A 15,321-nucleotide genomic window follows, 5' to 3' on the forward strand; every position below is an offset into this window, starting at 1 on the left:
CACCCCAGTACAAGCAAGTTGATTGTAAATCAAACTAAAATTAATACCAAATCAAACGTATACTGTCCGGTTCGTAGTGTGGTTACACATCAGCTAAGGTGAGGCGGGACCACGTGGGCTGGCCCCATCAAGTGGTATCAGAGCAGCGTTTTGAGGAAATAGAGGAAGATGGAAGTACAAAGACGAGGACGTGGAAGAGGTGCACGTAGAGGAGCAGATGAAGGATTGAGAGAACAGCTGAGAATCCTCACAGCTCGCTTAGAAGCAGTGGAGGCGGGTAGGCGACGAGACCCAGAACTTGGGGATGACAGTGAAGACGAAGCAGCAACTGTTACAGATGGGTTAGAGGAAGAAGCCCCCGAGTTGAGGCTGTTGCGATCAGTTCTGTTAGCAAGCAGCAAGCCCAAACCAGAGATCCCTAACTATGATGATAGTCTGTCTGCGGATGTCTTGTTGGATTGGGTGAGTGAATTAGACAAATATTTTGAGAATGAGGAAATCAGTGAGGACAAAAGAGTTAGATTTGTTGTGACCAAGTTGAAAGGACACGCTGCCCTGTGGTGGGATAGTGTCCAAGCGGACAGAAGGCGAATGAACAAACTGCCGATAAGAAAATGGCCAAGGATGGTGGAAAAACTGAAGGGTAGATTTTTGCCTAAGGACTACCAGGTCGAGCTTTATTGGCGAGTGCAGAATTTAAGGCAGAAAGGTATGACTGTACAAGAATATACAGAAGAATTTTATCGTGTAAATTTACGCGCTGGTTATACAGAAGATACTCCCGAAAAAACAGCAAGGTACGTGAATGGCTTAAGAATGGAAATATTGGATGAGATTAGCATTCTCTCTCCCCGGAGTGTTGAGGAAGCCTTTCAAAGTGCTGTGAAGGCGGAGGAAAAAATTAACAGGAGACAGAACAACAGGAGAGGAAGAGGAAATGGCAGAGGACGAGGACAGTCCTATGGCAGAGGGAGAACTGTCGCGAACAGCGAGGAAGGCAGCAGTTCCAGAACTTCAGGGGCAGCAGAGAAAGGAGAAAGCACCAGAGGACGTCGGCCATATCAGCGAGGACGAGGAAATGGCCACGGAAGAGGGACTAATGTCCAGTTCTACAGGTGCCATAAGTGGGGGCACAGATCCTTCGAATGCCCAGAAGTGGAGCATGCGGGCTAGAGGGGAACACTTGTTTCACAACCTGAGGAAGCTGAAGCACAACCCCGGGAGGTGGAAAACATGGCAGAAACAGGGGAAGCTTTGATTTAATAAAGTACTGTTGAAACCAGCCAAGGAGGTGGCTGAACAGACCCAGCAAAAAGCATTGTTCCGGACAGTTTGTAAATCACATGGAAAGTGTTGTAAATTGATAATAGGCAGCGGAAGTATAGACAATTTGGTTGCCACCGAAATGGTGGAAAAGCTGGGACTGAAGCGACTCAAACACCCTACACCTTACAGGGTGTCGTGGCTGCAGAAAGGCCACCAGCTATTAGTAGATGAACAGTGTGAAGTTGAATTTCGCATTGGCAAATATCATGACACGGTGGTCTGTGATATTATGCCAATGGACGTGTGCCATATACTGCTGGGAAGACCGTGGCAGTATGATCGGAAAGTGACACACGATGGGAAAACAAATTGTTATAAATTTGTAAAAGATGGGATCAAACATACACTTGTACCCATCAAAGAGGAGGATGCAGTGGAACCGAGCGGAACAAAAGCACTATTAATTGGAGGAAAACAGTTTGAGAAGCAGGTTGAGGAAAATGAGGTCAATTATGCAATTGTGAGGAGGATGAAGCCGATGTTGCTGAACACAGAAAAATCAGAACTGCCTAAAGAAATTCAGGAGCTGTTGAAAGAATTCCAAGACATTGTAGTTGATGATTTACCTGATAAATTGCCCCCCAAAAGGAGTATCAGCCATCACATTGATTTTATACCGGGAGCAAGCTTGCCAAACAAGGCAGCGTACAGGATGAGTCCGAAGGACAATGAAGAAGTTCGCAAACAAGTGCAGGAGTTGCTGGATAAGGGACTGATCAGAGAAAGTTTGAGCCCCTGTGCAGTACCAACAGTACTTGCACCTAAGAAGGGTGGAGAATGGCGAATGTGTACAGATTCGCGGGCCATTAACAAAATCACGATTCGATACAGATTTCCCTTGCCCAGAATGGACGACATGATGGACTGTCTTAGTGGGGCAGCTTATTTTACAAAAATAGATCTGAAGAGTGGTTATCATCAGATCAGAATTAGGGAAGGAGATGAATGGAAGACAGCATTTAAAACCAATGAGGGACTGTACGAATGGCTGGTCATGCCATTTGGATTAAGCAATGCTCCTAGTACTTTCATGAGATTGATGAACGAGATGTTAAAGGAATTTATTGGCAAGTTCGTGATAGTTTATCTTGATGATATCTTGATTTTCAGCAGAACGAAGGGAGAACATCTTCAACATGTTCGGAAGGTATTAGAGAAGTTACAGCAGAACAAACTGCTGATAAACTTGAAGAAATGCACTTTCCTGCAGAAGGAGCTGGTCTATTTGGGATTTGTGGTTGCAGAAAATGAACTGAAAATGGACCCAGAAAAGATAGCAGCAATTATAAATTGGCCGTCACCAACAAGCTTGTTTGAGGTACGTAGTTTTCATGGACTGGCAAGTTTTTATCGGAAATTTATTAAAAATTTCAGTGAAATCTGCGCGCCAATGTTAGAGACCATCAAAAAGGCAAGTCAACCTTTTTGCTGGACCAAGGCGGCAGAAAGCAGTTTTCAGCTTTTGAAGCATAAGATCACGGAGAGGCCAATCTTGAGACTGCCCGACTTTAATAAACTTTTCCAGGTTCGATGTGACGCAAGTGGAACAGCTATCGGCGCTGTGCTCAGTCAAGAAGACAGACCAATGGCGTTCTTTAGTGAAAAACTAAATGAGAGTCGGCAGAAATATTCCTCATATGACAAGGAATTTTATGCAGTGGTCCAAGCTTTGAAACATTGGAGACACTACCTACTAGGCAATGAATTTGTTTTGTTCTCTGATAATTCGGCATTACAATATGTAATGCAGCAGCACAAGTTAAACCATAAGCACGCCAAGTGGGTAGAATATTTGCAGAGTTTTACTTTTGTGTTAAAACACATAAGTGGGCAAGCCAACAAAGTGGCAGATGCATTGAGCAGGAGAGCCTTGCTCCTACAGGAAAGCAGCATACAGGTGATGGGATTCGAACATCTGAAGGATTTGTATCAGACGGACCCAGACTTCAAGGAAGCTTTTGAAGCCTGCCAAAATCCCGTATTGAGAAATGCAAGCCCATGGTTGGATTATAATTTCCAGGAAGGATTATTGTTCCGAGGTGGGCAGTTATGCATCCCGGATTGTTCAATGAGGGAGAATATAGTACGGGAGAAGCATAGTGGAGGATTAGCAGGACATTTCGGGATCAACAAAACTTTGGAGCAAATCGGACATTTTTACTATTGGCCTAAAATGAGCAGGGATGTACAAAGATTGGTAAACCGGTGTAAAGTCTGCCAACTGTCCAAGGGACACAGTCAGAATACTGGACTTTACACACCACTACCCGTTCCAAGCAGGCCATGGGACTCGGTCAGCATTGACTTTGTTCTCGGACTGCCTAGAACACAACGGGGGTATGATTCGGTAATGGTGGTGGTAGACAGATTTTCAAAAATGGCTCATTTTATTCCTTGCCGGAAAACTAGTGACGCCACGTATGTGGCACACCTGTTTTTCACAGAAGTTGTTAGATTACATGGCTTACCCAAAACTATCATTTCAGACAGGGACGTAAAGTTCACAGGACACTTTTGGCGCACCCTGTGGAAAAAGTTGGGCACGCAATTGAATTTCAGCTCTGCGTATCATCCGCAGACTAATGGAAAAACGGAGGTGGTGAACAGGAGCTTGGGGAATTTATTGCGGAGTTTGACTGGAGAAAATTCACGATTATGGGATCGAGCTCTTGCCCAGGTGGAATTCGCCTATAACGATTCACCCAATCGTAGCACCGGACTTAGCCCATTCCAGATTTTGTATGGCATGCATCCTCGAGGAATACATGAACTGCGAGATTTGGGAAAGCTGGAACGGAGAAGCGCAGATGGGGAAGATTTTGCAGAGGCCATGAGCGAACTTCATGAAAAAGTCAAACTAAAGTTGCAGGACAGCGTACAGAAATACAAACAGCAAGCAGACTCAAAACGACGAGAGGTGCATTTTAATGTGGGGGACGAGGTCCTTGCGCATCTGCGCCGGGAACGGTTTCCTAAAGGCACATATAACAAGTTGAAATATAAGAAAATTGGTCCATGCAAGATCCTACGGAAATTTTCAGCCAACGCTTACGAGATTCAGCTGCCACCGGACATAGGCATATCACCTATTTTTAATGTGGCAGATCTGTTCCCATATCACGCCCAGGCAGAGGATGGTAGCACGGTACAGCCAGAACAGGACACCCAGTTAGAAAGCAGTTCTTAGAAGAAACAGTTACCTTCGGCCCGGACCCATGAAATTGAAGGAATCCTCAGCACCCAGGTAGCCAAGAAGACGCGCAGGAAGGAATATCTGCGTTACCTCGTCAAGTGGAGAGACTGTCCAGTGGAGGACAGCTCGTGGCTCGACGCGGCACAGATTCAGAAGGCTGGTTATTCGGTGGAGGAACTCATGGAACAGAGCCATGAGATTTCTTTTACCCCGGAAGCCTGATGTAGGAGCATCTGGTTAACAGGGCAGAGTTAGAAAGAAGGATGACATGGTTTCTGAGAAGGACAGGGGACATAGCTCGCAGAACGGACAGCAAGTCTGTTTCGTTTTTATTTCTCAATTATTTTTATTATTATTTGTTGTTTTTTGGTTTCTGTTTAAAATGCCTAAAATGTTGTAACAAGTTCTAATTAGGAATAGTAATAGTAGTTAGAGTCATTAGTCACTGAACAATAATTTACTATTGAAAAAAACAGACAAAGGGAAACAAGCTAGCCATAGAGAAATGTCAAATATGTAATAACTGTTGTAACTGATAATTGAACAACTGACAGCAGTTATCCAACTGCCTGGAAACAATGTACAAGAACGAGGAAAAGCAAGCCCATAGGGGTTCAGCAGTAAGGAGAGAAAGAGAGTAATAGAAATAAATATATTTTTCATTTCAGTGCACAAAAACAACTCTTACGTGCGTCCTCAGAAAAATAGAGACTGTACATTTCCATGCTGTGTTAATAATTCATTTTATTTCATGTACGAAATCCATTACAATTCTTGACAGACTACGAACCAGCAGAAGGACAAACAACCAAACGAGAGGTGACACCGACCAGCACCGGTCACGAGTTACAGCGCCCAGACAAATACAGTTACAAGGTATGCAAACGAAACTGAAGGTGAACAAGTTTTCTTTCCGCACATATATAACATTTCATCTCAGCATAAATACCCATAATAACAGTCCATCTCAGCATACAAAACAGTGTTAACGCAGCCTTCAAACCCTACCTAGTTCATGAGCCTAGGGTTTGACAAAAGTCAGGAACACAAGCCACGGCTAGGACTATACACCACAATAGCCAACAACCGAAACCAATGACCTGTACAAGAACCTAATGCAGACAAGAAAGGAGAACAAGTCTACCCGGAAGATGACCAGAACAGTCGGACGCCAATGACATCGACCCAGTGAGTGGCTCCACCTGTAAAGAGACGAAAGGAGGAAGGGTTAATTTTCCAACCCTTGAAGAAAAGCCGGAACCAGAGAAACTGAGAGGAAAAAAAAACAGAGAACAAGAGTAAGTAACCATACCTGAAGGTGAGCCACGACTGCAAGCGAAACCCTCGAACAAGCAAACCCTGCTCACAGAGGAGCCGAGCCATTAGAATCTAAATAAACTGTGGTAAAGAAATCTAGCAGGGAACGAGAGCATACCTGCTAAAATAGCCGAGAGCCGAACAGGGTAGGCCGCGAAATCCATCAAACTTGGAGGCTGTCGAACCGAGAGTGAACCAGAGTGCCATTAACTCATAACGTTCAAATGACCATGGACTTTTGAGAAAAAACGACCAGACAACACCGAGGCAAACGACAACACCAGTGGAAAGCGCCAACGGCAGAGAGACAAGTATATAAACGAACAGAGACAAACTTACCGAGGTGGCACCAGACCGTCGGGCAAACAAGCCGGACCAGGAGCAACAGAACGCAGTCAAGCATTTGCTATACAGCAACCGAACAGGCCGGGACCGCATAGTGTCTCACCACAGACCATACATCAAACAGCAAGAAAAAAAATCGCAGAGACTGTAGAGCCAAACCACCGGATAACAATAATAACCCCAAGGGCGCGAACAGGGTGAAAACCCAAGCGGAAACTTACCAGGATCCCGAGGAGGACAGATGTCCACCGATAAGACCACCCCAGTACAAGCAAGTTGATTGTAAATCAAACTAAAATTAATACCAAATCAAACGTATACTGTCCGGTTCGTAGTGTGGTTACACATCAGCTAAGGTGAGGCGGGACCACGTGGGCTGGCCCCATCAGAGGGCAATTCGACATCTCTCATCATTTGAAGAAGAGGTGTGAAGGTAGAAGTAAGCCACCATGAGGAGCGCAGGTCTATGTGCCCGCTCGCTGGGCAACGCTACACGGTTGGCACGTTTCGGGTGACGAGTTGAAGGCAAAGGTGGAGGGCACATGGAGGCGCTCGCCCATTGTTCGAAGGCAACCATGGGTGGACAGCGTGTGAGGGCGCCTGCCCGTCGAACTTGACACAAGTTCGTTTGTAAGTTGGGTGAGGGTTGTGCATGAGCGTGCCCGACTAAACTTGGCAAAGTCTTGTGTGTTGAAACGAAGGGTGAGACCACCGTGCGGGCATGCATGAGGTGGGCACCCGACTTAGGTATAACGCGGGTGGAGCATTGCTCCTAGTCATTTGTAAAAACTCTTCACATATATAATAAAAGATTCTTATTACATATGAATGTGTTCTTGCTGTTGTTTTATGGATGTTGATGTTGATATTATAATGTTAATGGATTCCGCACATTAATGTTATGTTGTTCATGAATGAAGATGAATGTTAAAGCATAGTTCGTAAAGTAACTTAACAATGGAACATGTTAACTACTTAGGCGGTGCCGCACCCCAGCCAATTAACGAAAAAAGAATTGGGGGCGTGACAGGTGGTATCAGAGCAGGATACAGTGAATAGACATGTATGCAGGGAAAAGTTATGGAGAAATCGTGGATTACTAGTCTAGGTTTCGTGGACTTGATGGTTCATGGCAAGACCATTCAAGCTCTGGTGGACACAGGGGCCACTCATAACTTCATGATGACACGGTTAGCAAAAGAGGTTGGACTGATGATCTTCCCATCGAATGTGGAAGTCAAGGCGGTGAACTCTAGAGCTAAAGTGGCGGGTTTGGCACACGAAGTGCCTGTGCAGATAAAAGACTGGAAGGGTCAGTTGGACTTCACTATGATGGAGATGAACGACTTTGATATGATATTGGGGCAAGATTTCTTGAAGGGCAATAAGGCAATTGTTGTCCGCTTCTGTGATGAGGTGGTGCTGGTTGGACAGTCACAAACTTGGACTTTTCCCACTCATAGGCAAAGGTGGGAAGTCAAGGTGCAGCATGTTTCTGCACTGAGTTTGGAGAAGGCTATGAAGGAGTCAGATATGGAGACATATGCGGTGATGTTCAAGGGAGTCGAAGGTGATGGAGTGGGGACGCCTATTCCAGCTGAGATTTCTGAGGTATTGGCCAAATATGCAGATTTGATGCCTGATGAGCTACCAAAGAAACTTCCACCAAGGCGTGTAGTGGACCATAGCATTGAGCTTGAGCCAGGGAAGCAACCTCTGGCTAAAGCACCTTATCGGTTGTCAAGACCCGAGTTGGAGGAGTTGGAATGATAGTTAAGGGAGTTCACTAATGCAGGTTTCATCAGACCTTCAAGGTCCCCCTATGGAGCTCCGGTATTGTTCCAGCAAAAGAAGGATTCGAATGAGCTACGGATGTGCTGTGATTACTGTGCATTGAACAAGCAGACGGTAAGGAACAAGTATCCTTTGCCATTGGCTGCTGATTGCTTTGACAAGCTTGCGAAAGCCCGAGTGTTTTCCAAGCTGGACTTGAGGCATGGGTATTATCAGGTGCAGATAGCTGAAAGAGATGAGAAGAATACCACGATAGTAACAAGGTATGGTAGTTTTTAATTCCTTGTTATGCCATTCGGGTTGTGCAATGCTCCTGCTACATTTTGCACTTAGATGAATGATGTTCTATGACCATGCTTGGATTCGTTTGTAGTAGTATACTAGGACGATATAGTGGTGTATAGTGACAACATGGAGGATCATAAGAAGCACTTGGCGGTGGTGTTCGAGGCACTGAAGGAAAATCAGTTGTACTTAAAGAAGTTTAAGTGTGTGTTCGCTGAGACCGAGATTCCGTTCCTTGGACATATAGTGGGTCAAGGGTACATACGGATGGAGCCAAGCAGAGTGAAGGTGATCGAGGACTGGGTCAAACTGAAGAGTGTCCATGAGATGAGGGTGTTTTTTGGCATGACCAACTACCAACAAAAGTTTGTAGAGGGGTACTCCAAGCTGACATCATCACTGACATACCTGTTGAAGAAAGACAAGAGATGGAGTTGGACGGATAAATGTCAGGTGGCATTTGATGATTTGAAGAGGAGGATGGTTACAACACCGATACTGAAGTTGCTGGACTTCGAACGACCATTTGAGGTACACACAGATGCTTCAGATCTTTCCATAGGAGGGGTTCTTATGCAGGATGGGCATCCGGTGGTGTATGAGTGTTGGAAGTTGCAGGATAGAGAACGGAGGTATCCAGTTCATGAGAAGGAGATGATTTCAATCATTCACTATTTACATGTGTGGAGGCATTACCCGATTAGGAAGCTGTTTGTTGTCAAGACGGACAATGTTGCAGCAAGTTATTTTATTTCACAACCGAAGCTTTTTGCGAAGCAAGCTTGTTGGCAGGACTTCTTGGCAGAGTTCGACATGACTATCGAGTATAGACCGGGGAGACACAATGCGGTAGTAGATGCCCTTAGCAGGAAGGGACAACTTGCGGCATTAGAAGGGGAAGACCGGGCAACTAGGAGTAGGAGTCAAGTTCAGATGTCAGAAGAGATGCAGAATAAGCTCAAAGAAAGTGTTGAGACCGATACTTAGGCGCAGATTATAGTGAAGCAGGTGAAGGAGGGGAAGACACGGAAGTTCTTTCTCCGAGATGGATTCTTGTTCTTTGGAAACCGACTCTATGTTCCAAAGTCATCTAGGCTGAGGAGGCACCTTTTGAAGGATTGCCACGACTCACCATGGGCTGGCCACCCAAGGATGCGTCGTTCTTTGACATTGTTGGAGAGAGGATTCTTTTGGGAGAAGATGCGGGAGGATGTAGAGGAGTATGTACATACGTGCATCATTTGTCAGAAGGACAAATCGGATAATCAGAGGAAAGGAGGTCTATTGCAGCCTTTACCGATTCCTGAGAGACCATGGATGAGTGTCTAGATGGACTTCATCACTTAGTTGCCACAGGGTCAGGGGCATAATGGGATAATGGTCGTGGTTGATCATTTTTCCAAGTATGCTATCTTTGTTCCTACAAAGATGCCTTGTGGAGCCGAGCGGATTGCGGAGTTGTTCTTTAAGAACATAGTGAAGTATTGGGGGATCAACGCATTGCTAGAGGATTACTTGAGACATTATGTGATGGTTGATCAGAAGAATTGGCCTGAACTCTTGGATGTTGCTCAGTTCAGCTACAAAATTCAAAAGAGTTCTGCGACGGGGTACAGTCCATTTGAGTTGGTGAATGGACAGATGCCAGTCACACCCCATACCGTAGTGACAGGAGGTTTCTTGAGATGTCCTCATGTGAAGAAATTCATGAAGGCTTGGGATGAGACCTTGGAGTTGGCACGGTTGCGCTTGCATGAAGCTGCAAGGAGAATGAAGAAATGAGTAGATAAGGGAAAACGGGATGTACACTTCAGTGTGGGAGATATGGTGTTTCTCAGGATTACTGGAGAGCACTTTCAGCCACCTAAGGGGACTGCGAGCAAACTAACACGGAAATATGAGGGGCCATTCCGAGTGAAGAAGAGAGTGGGGGAAGTTGCTTACGAGCTGGAGCTTCCACAGCATATGCACATGAGGCATATGGTTTTTCAAATGAGTCAGTTGAAGAGATGCAGACTTGATGCTGATCATCTAGAGAGAGTTGAACCACTGAGAGGACCAGCTGGGATTGTGGACAAGCCAGATTTAGAGTTGGAGAAGATTTTGAGCTTTAGAACTACAGGGATTGGTTGCCACATGAAACAGAAATTTCTTGTCAAATGGAAGAATGCACCGGAGGAGGAAAGTTGGGAAACAGAGGACTCACTTTGGAGATGGAAGAAGAAGATTGAGAAGTATGATAGGAAGCTACTAAGGAGGTCAGGATTGTCGAGGGCGACAATGATTTCGGGTGGGGGAGAATGTAACGCCCTGCGGCTGGCGAGTCACCCGGGCGCACCCATCTGTCGAATGAAGTAGACAAAACACGCGAAAGTCATGAGGTGACTGAGGGCGAGGCATTATTATGCAGACGAGTTGGTCACCTTGTGTTTATACGGGTGAGTTGAGGTGACTTGCACCATGGGCCAACCAAAGAGAGGATGACAAACATACGAACAAACGTTGGGCGGTCCCGTGCCATGGGCTGGCTAACCTATACTTAGGCGGAGTTTTGATGTATGGACATGTTGGTTGGAGGATGAACGGAGGGTCGGCCAAGTGGCACAACCCCCGTTCCAAACCATATAAACATGCGGTGGAGACTTCGCAAACGGAGGGAAATTCGACATAGCTCATCGTTCGAAGAAGAGGTGTGAAGATAGAAGTAAGCCGTAGCGAGGAGTGCAGGTCTATGCGCCCGCTCGCCAGACAACGCTACACGGTTGGCATGTTTCGGGTGACGAGTTGAAGGCGCGGGTGGAAGGCGCACGGAGGCGCCCGCCTGCCATTCGAAGGCAACTACGGGTGGAGGGCGTGTGAGGGCGCCCGCTTGCCAAACTTGTCATGGGTTCATTTGTAAGTTGGGTGAGGGTCGTGCACGAGCGTGCCCGCCTAAACTTGGCAAAGTCTTGTGTGTTGAAATGAAGGGTGAGACCACCGTGCGGGCGTGCACGAGGTGGGCGCCCGACTTGGGTATAACGCCGGTGGAGCATTGCTTCCGGTCATTTGTAAAAACTCTTCACATATATAATAAAAAATTCTTATTGCATATGAATGTGTTCTTGTTGCTGTTTTACGGATGTTGATGTTGATATTATAATGTTAACGGATTCTGCACATTAATGTTATGTTGTTCATGAATGAAGATGAATGTTAAGGCGTAGTTCGTAAAGTAACTTAACAATGGAACATGTTAACTACTTAGGCAGTGCCGCACCCCAGCGAATTAACGAAAAAAGAATTGGGGGCGTGACACTCGCCCTCCCATAAAAGACTTAGCTAGAACTGGCTTTCATACCAATAAAGAAATTGGAAGAGTTGCCATGATATAGAATTGACACACAAAATAATTAGTATATTATAATGTGAACCCAAAACATATCACATATTTATAGGGTTTATATGGTCTAAAAGATTTTAAAATTAAAAAAATATTATTGATAAAACCATAGTTACCAAATTCCGCCCAATTAAACTGAAGAATTCTGGCAATTCCGTCCCATTATACCATTAATACGTTAAAATTCGGTTCGGACACATTGCAGTCTCCCAAATTTATTTTATAAATTTTCTATGATTTGTGTTTTTGAAGAAGTCCTCCATTTTTTGTGGATTAGTTTTGTCAAGCAGTTGTAGCCTTTAATTATTCTTTTTATGCAGATGTTTAAGAATATTGATTGGTTGAAACGCAATCCTCAGTGTATGTAGATGTTTAAGAACAATATTTCTCCCGGGTGGTTTTGTTAGACCATACTGAATATAGAAGGGACAAGGATGTTATGGACGGTTTGTTCTGTTATATAGGCTTGATTAATGATATAAATTTTTAATGATTAAAAAATTTATAGTTGGACTTCTATCAAAGTGTTATTAATGTTTACCTTTTCTGCTTTTTAAATTAAAAAAAAAACTATGTAATGTTTTTTAAATGAAAAAAAAAAAAAAAAAAAAAACTATGTAATGTTTTTTAAATTAAAAAAAAATCACTAAAAGTGGTTATAAAATCTAAATAAATAGTTACCATATTAAATTTTCATTTTCACAATCAAATAAACTTTTTGTTCATTTTTTAAATTTCAATATCTTTTTGATATAGTATTTTGACCAATGAGTAATGAAATTCAAACTATTTATTCCTAATAAATTTTGTTGTAATTTAGTTTTTCTGCTTTTAAGAAATTGGTAAAGAAAATATGGTCCTTATGATGAACCACACTTGTTGGTTCGAAACGGGTAGGGAAACAGCATGATAGTTCTAATTTGATAATTGTTGATCTATATTTTATTTAGTTAGTAATTAGGAAATTGCCTATATATTTATCATTAAAAACTACAGACTTAGCTACTAAATTTTGATTGACCAACTACAAATTTTAAAGGTTCGTTTTTTTTAATGTTAAAGAATTTGTTTTCTCCATTTTATCTTATTCAGGGCTTTTGAAGAGGAGTTGTTTATACTAATTTCAATGTGAAATTTTATTCCCAACTTTTATAATATGATTCAAAACGATTTCACTTCCATTGAAGAGTAGTTGTTTTCACTAATCTCAATATCTAATTTTATTTGCAATTCCCATAATATGATTCAAAACCATTTTTTGAGTATTTGAAATTTTGAATGTCAAAATTGTTAATTTAAATTATTCAAAATTTAATAAAATATATTTTTAATAATAATATAAGATATATATTCCCTAATTTTGAAAACTATGAATAAAACTTTTTAATAAAAAATATTGTTGAAGAAAACTAACAATAGACTCCAACAACTAACCAACCAAATCTCCTTATATATTATTGTAAAAATTAACTCCATATATTTCAATCCATGTTATATAATAATCAGATTTTAAAAAATTTTTTATTCAAAAGATAAAATTATTCAATATTGTAACTATGACGATATAAAAAGATAAAATTATTCAATTTTGTAACTGAGGATTTAATCATATATTATTGGATTTTTGCTCTCCAAACTTGCGCTATTGACTTATATGGAATAAGTCTGTTTTTTTAAGGAAAAATATTTTTATTATTTTTATATCTTTCATTAAATTTATATGAATCTCGACATTATAAATTTACAGGAGCACGCTATGAAAAAAAACTGAATACGACAGGTGCGAACAAAAACATGATAATGGGACGTCAAGATTGACTCAATTTTTTAAAATGCAGCTTTCATATAAAATCGAATCTATGAACCCAATCTACGTGATGTACGGTATCGTGGGTCTCGACCCTACGTTGATTAGCGGCGATTGTAGAACTGTCAAAGTACCGCATATTGTTTTGATCAGAACCAATACATCCATACTTTCTCGTTTCTGCTCCCACGTTGAACTCTTCCAGTACAAAATCTGTCAAGGAAAAGGACACAGGAGCGAGCATATTACTGTGGGGAGACAATAGCTCGTTCAAATCACACAAACTCTCGGCCATTGTGGCTGGATTTCCTGCAAACTGATTGCAATGTGAGGATTGCTGGTCCGCTGAATTGAAATTATTAATTTCTGTTTCAAGCAGATTAACATCTCCCAGATTCAGAACGGCTGTGTGCTTTGGATGATTTTTTGCGATCGGATCCTCCACAAGTTGCTTACAAAATGACTGGGAGGAATTCACAATTTCTTGATTTGTAAAAAAATTGAAGGAATGATCTGAACTTGTACAGTTACTGCAGGCGGAACTGTTGCAAGCATTTGGATTCACCATTTTAGTGTGTTGCACCGCAGTTTTTATTCTGACAGGTGTGGGTTTGATCGCGTTAATTTTCAACGTTTTCTTTCTTTGAGATTCCTGTGGCGGCACTTTCTTTTGCAGATGATAGTGCCAGTGGTTCTTGATTTCGTTGTCTGTCCGCCCAGGCAACCGTCCTGCTATCAGGGACCACCTGCATGGTAATGGCGTAGTCAGAAATCAGCATTCTGAAAGTTCTTGATGGATTAAATCATTTTTATTTTGATGCTGCACTATTAAATCATTTTTATTTGTATGGTCGATTTGTAAATATTTTGGAATTTTATAAATTAAATTAAAATCAAAATAAAAAATTCCAAAATATTTCTTGTATCAACCAAATTTATAAACAATGAATCCACGAGCAAAGAATCCATATACCTGTTGCCAAGAAGACGATGCATCCGAATAATAATGTCCTCCTCATCGATGGAAATATTACCACGTTTAATGTCCGGGCGAAGATAATTGATCCACCGCAATCTACAACTCTTTCCACAGCGCTGAAGACCTGCAAAAACAAATTCGCTCAACCCATCAATACCTATTTTAACCCATCAATACCTATTTAAGAATGTATCCATACACTACTATTGCAGGCTTGTTGGGACTCACCTGCTCTTTGGGGGAGATCTCTCCATCTTCCAGCGCCATGAATTCGAATGTAGTCGCACAGAATCATATCCTCCTCGGCCTTCCAGGGCCCCTGATTAAGCCCTTGTTTTGAGCAGCAAGGAGCTCTACCCATCTTAGATATATTCTCTTCTGCAACTCCACAGCTGACGATCTGCTCTCCTGGCTCCCGCCTGGTCGCTTGTCTTTTGTTGGAGCTTTTACTATATATCGAAAACAGACTTAGCTTCACCTGCACAAAAGTTACTGCGTAAATCTTCGGCTAGTGAAGAGCGGCATATAACCCATAAATATTCTAAACGGCATCTCCTTGCAGACATAGTATTGGTGGGCATCATTCTGTAGATTGCAGATTTTGGGTATATCTAGGAATCTAATAATAAATGTTGATGGTTGGTTTTCTGAATATTTCGCCATTAGACGGACATGGGCACCTTCAATTATTTGAGTTTTGATTGCGCCCATGTCAGTTTGATAGCTGATATGCTTCAGTAGGAGAGGGTTCATTGTTTGATTTCTCTCTTGATTATCAAATTTTAAGATATTCCTAAAATCTGGTATTGACCTAAATTATGGAAATTTGATAATCAAATTTTAAGATATTCCTAAAATCTGGTATTGACCTAAATTATGGAAATTTGATGGATATG

General features: G+C 42.4%; 1 protein-coding gene across 1 annotated transcript; it reads right to left on the reverse strand.

Annotated features, from left to right (window-relative positions):
• Positions 1-10,799: 10,799 nt before the first annotated feature.
• Positions 10,800-14,786, reverse strand: LOC149264681 (uncharacterized). Its single transcript, XM_089400365.1, has 4 exons — positions 14,654-14,786; positions 14,420-14,549; positions 13,523-14,192; positions 10,800-11,081 (listed from the first exon to the last, which is right to left on the reverse strand). The coding sequence occupies exons 1-4, from the start codon at positions 14,784-14,786 to the stop codon at positions 10,800-10,802; spliced, it is 1,215 nt and encodes a 404-aa protein (XP_089256491.1).
• Positions 14,787-15,321: the final 535 nt, after the last annotated feature.

This window comes from Pinus tabuliformis, chromosome 6 (assembly GCF_031772625.1).
Source record: "Pinus tabuliformis cultivar Carrire ecotype Pingquan chromosome 6, CPIR1, whole genome shotgun sequence".
NCBI lineage: Eukaryota > Viridiplantae > Streptophyta > Pinopsida > Pinales > Pinaceae > Pinus > Pinus tabuliformis.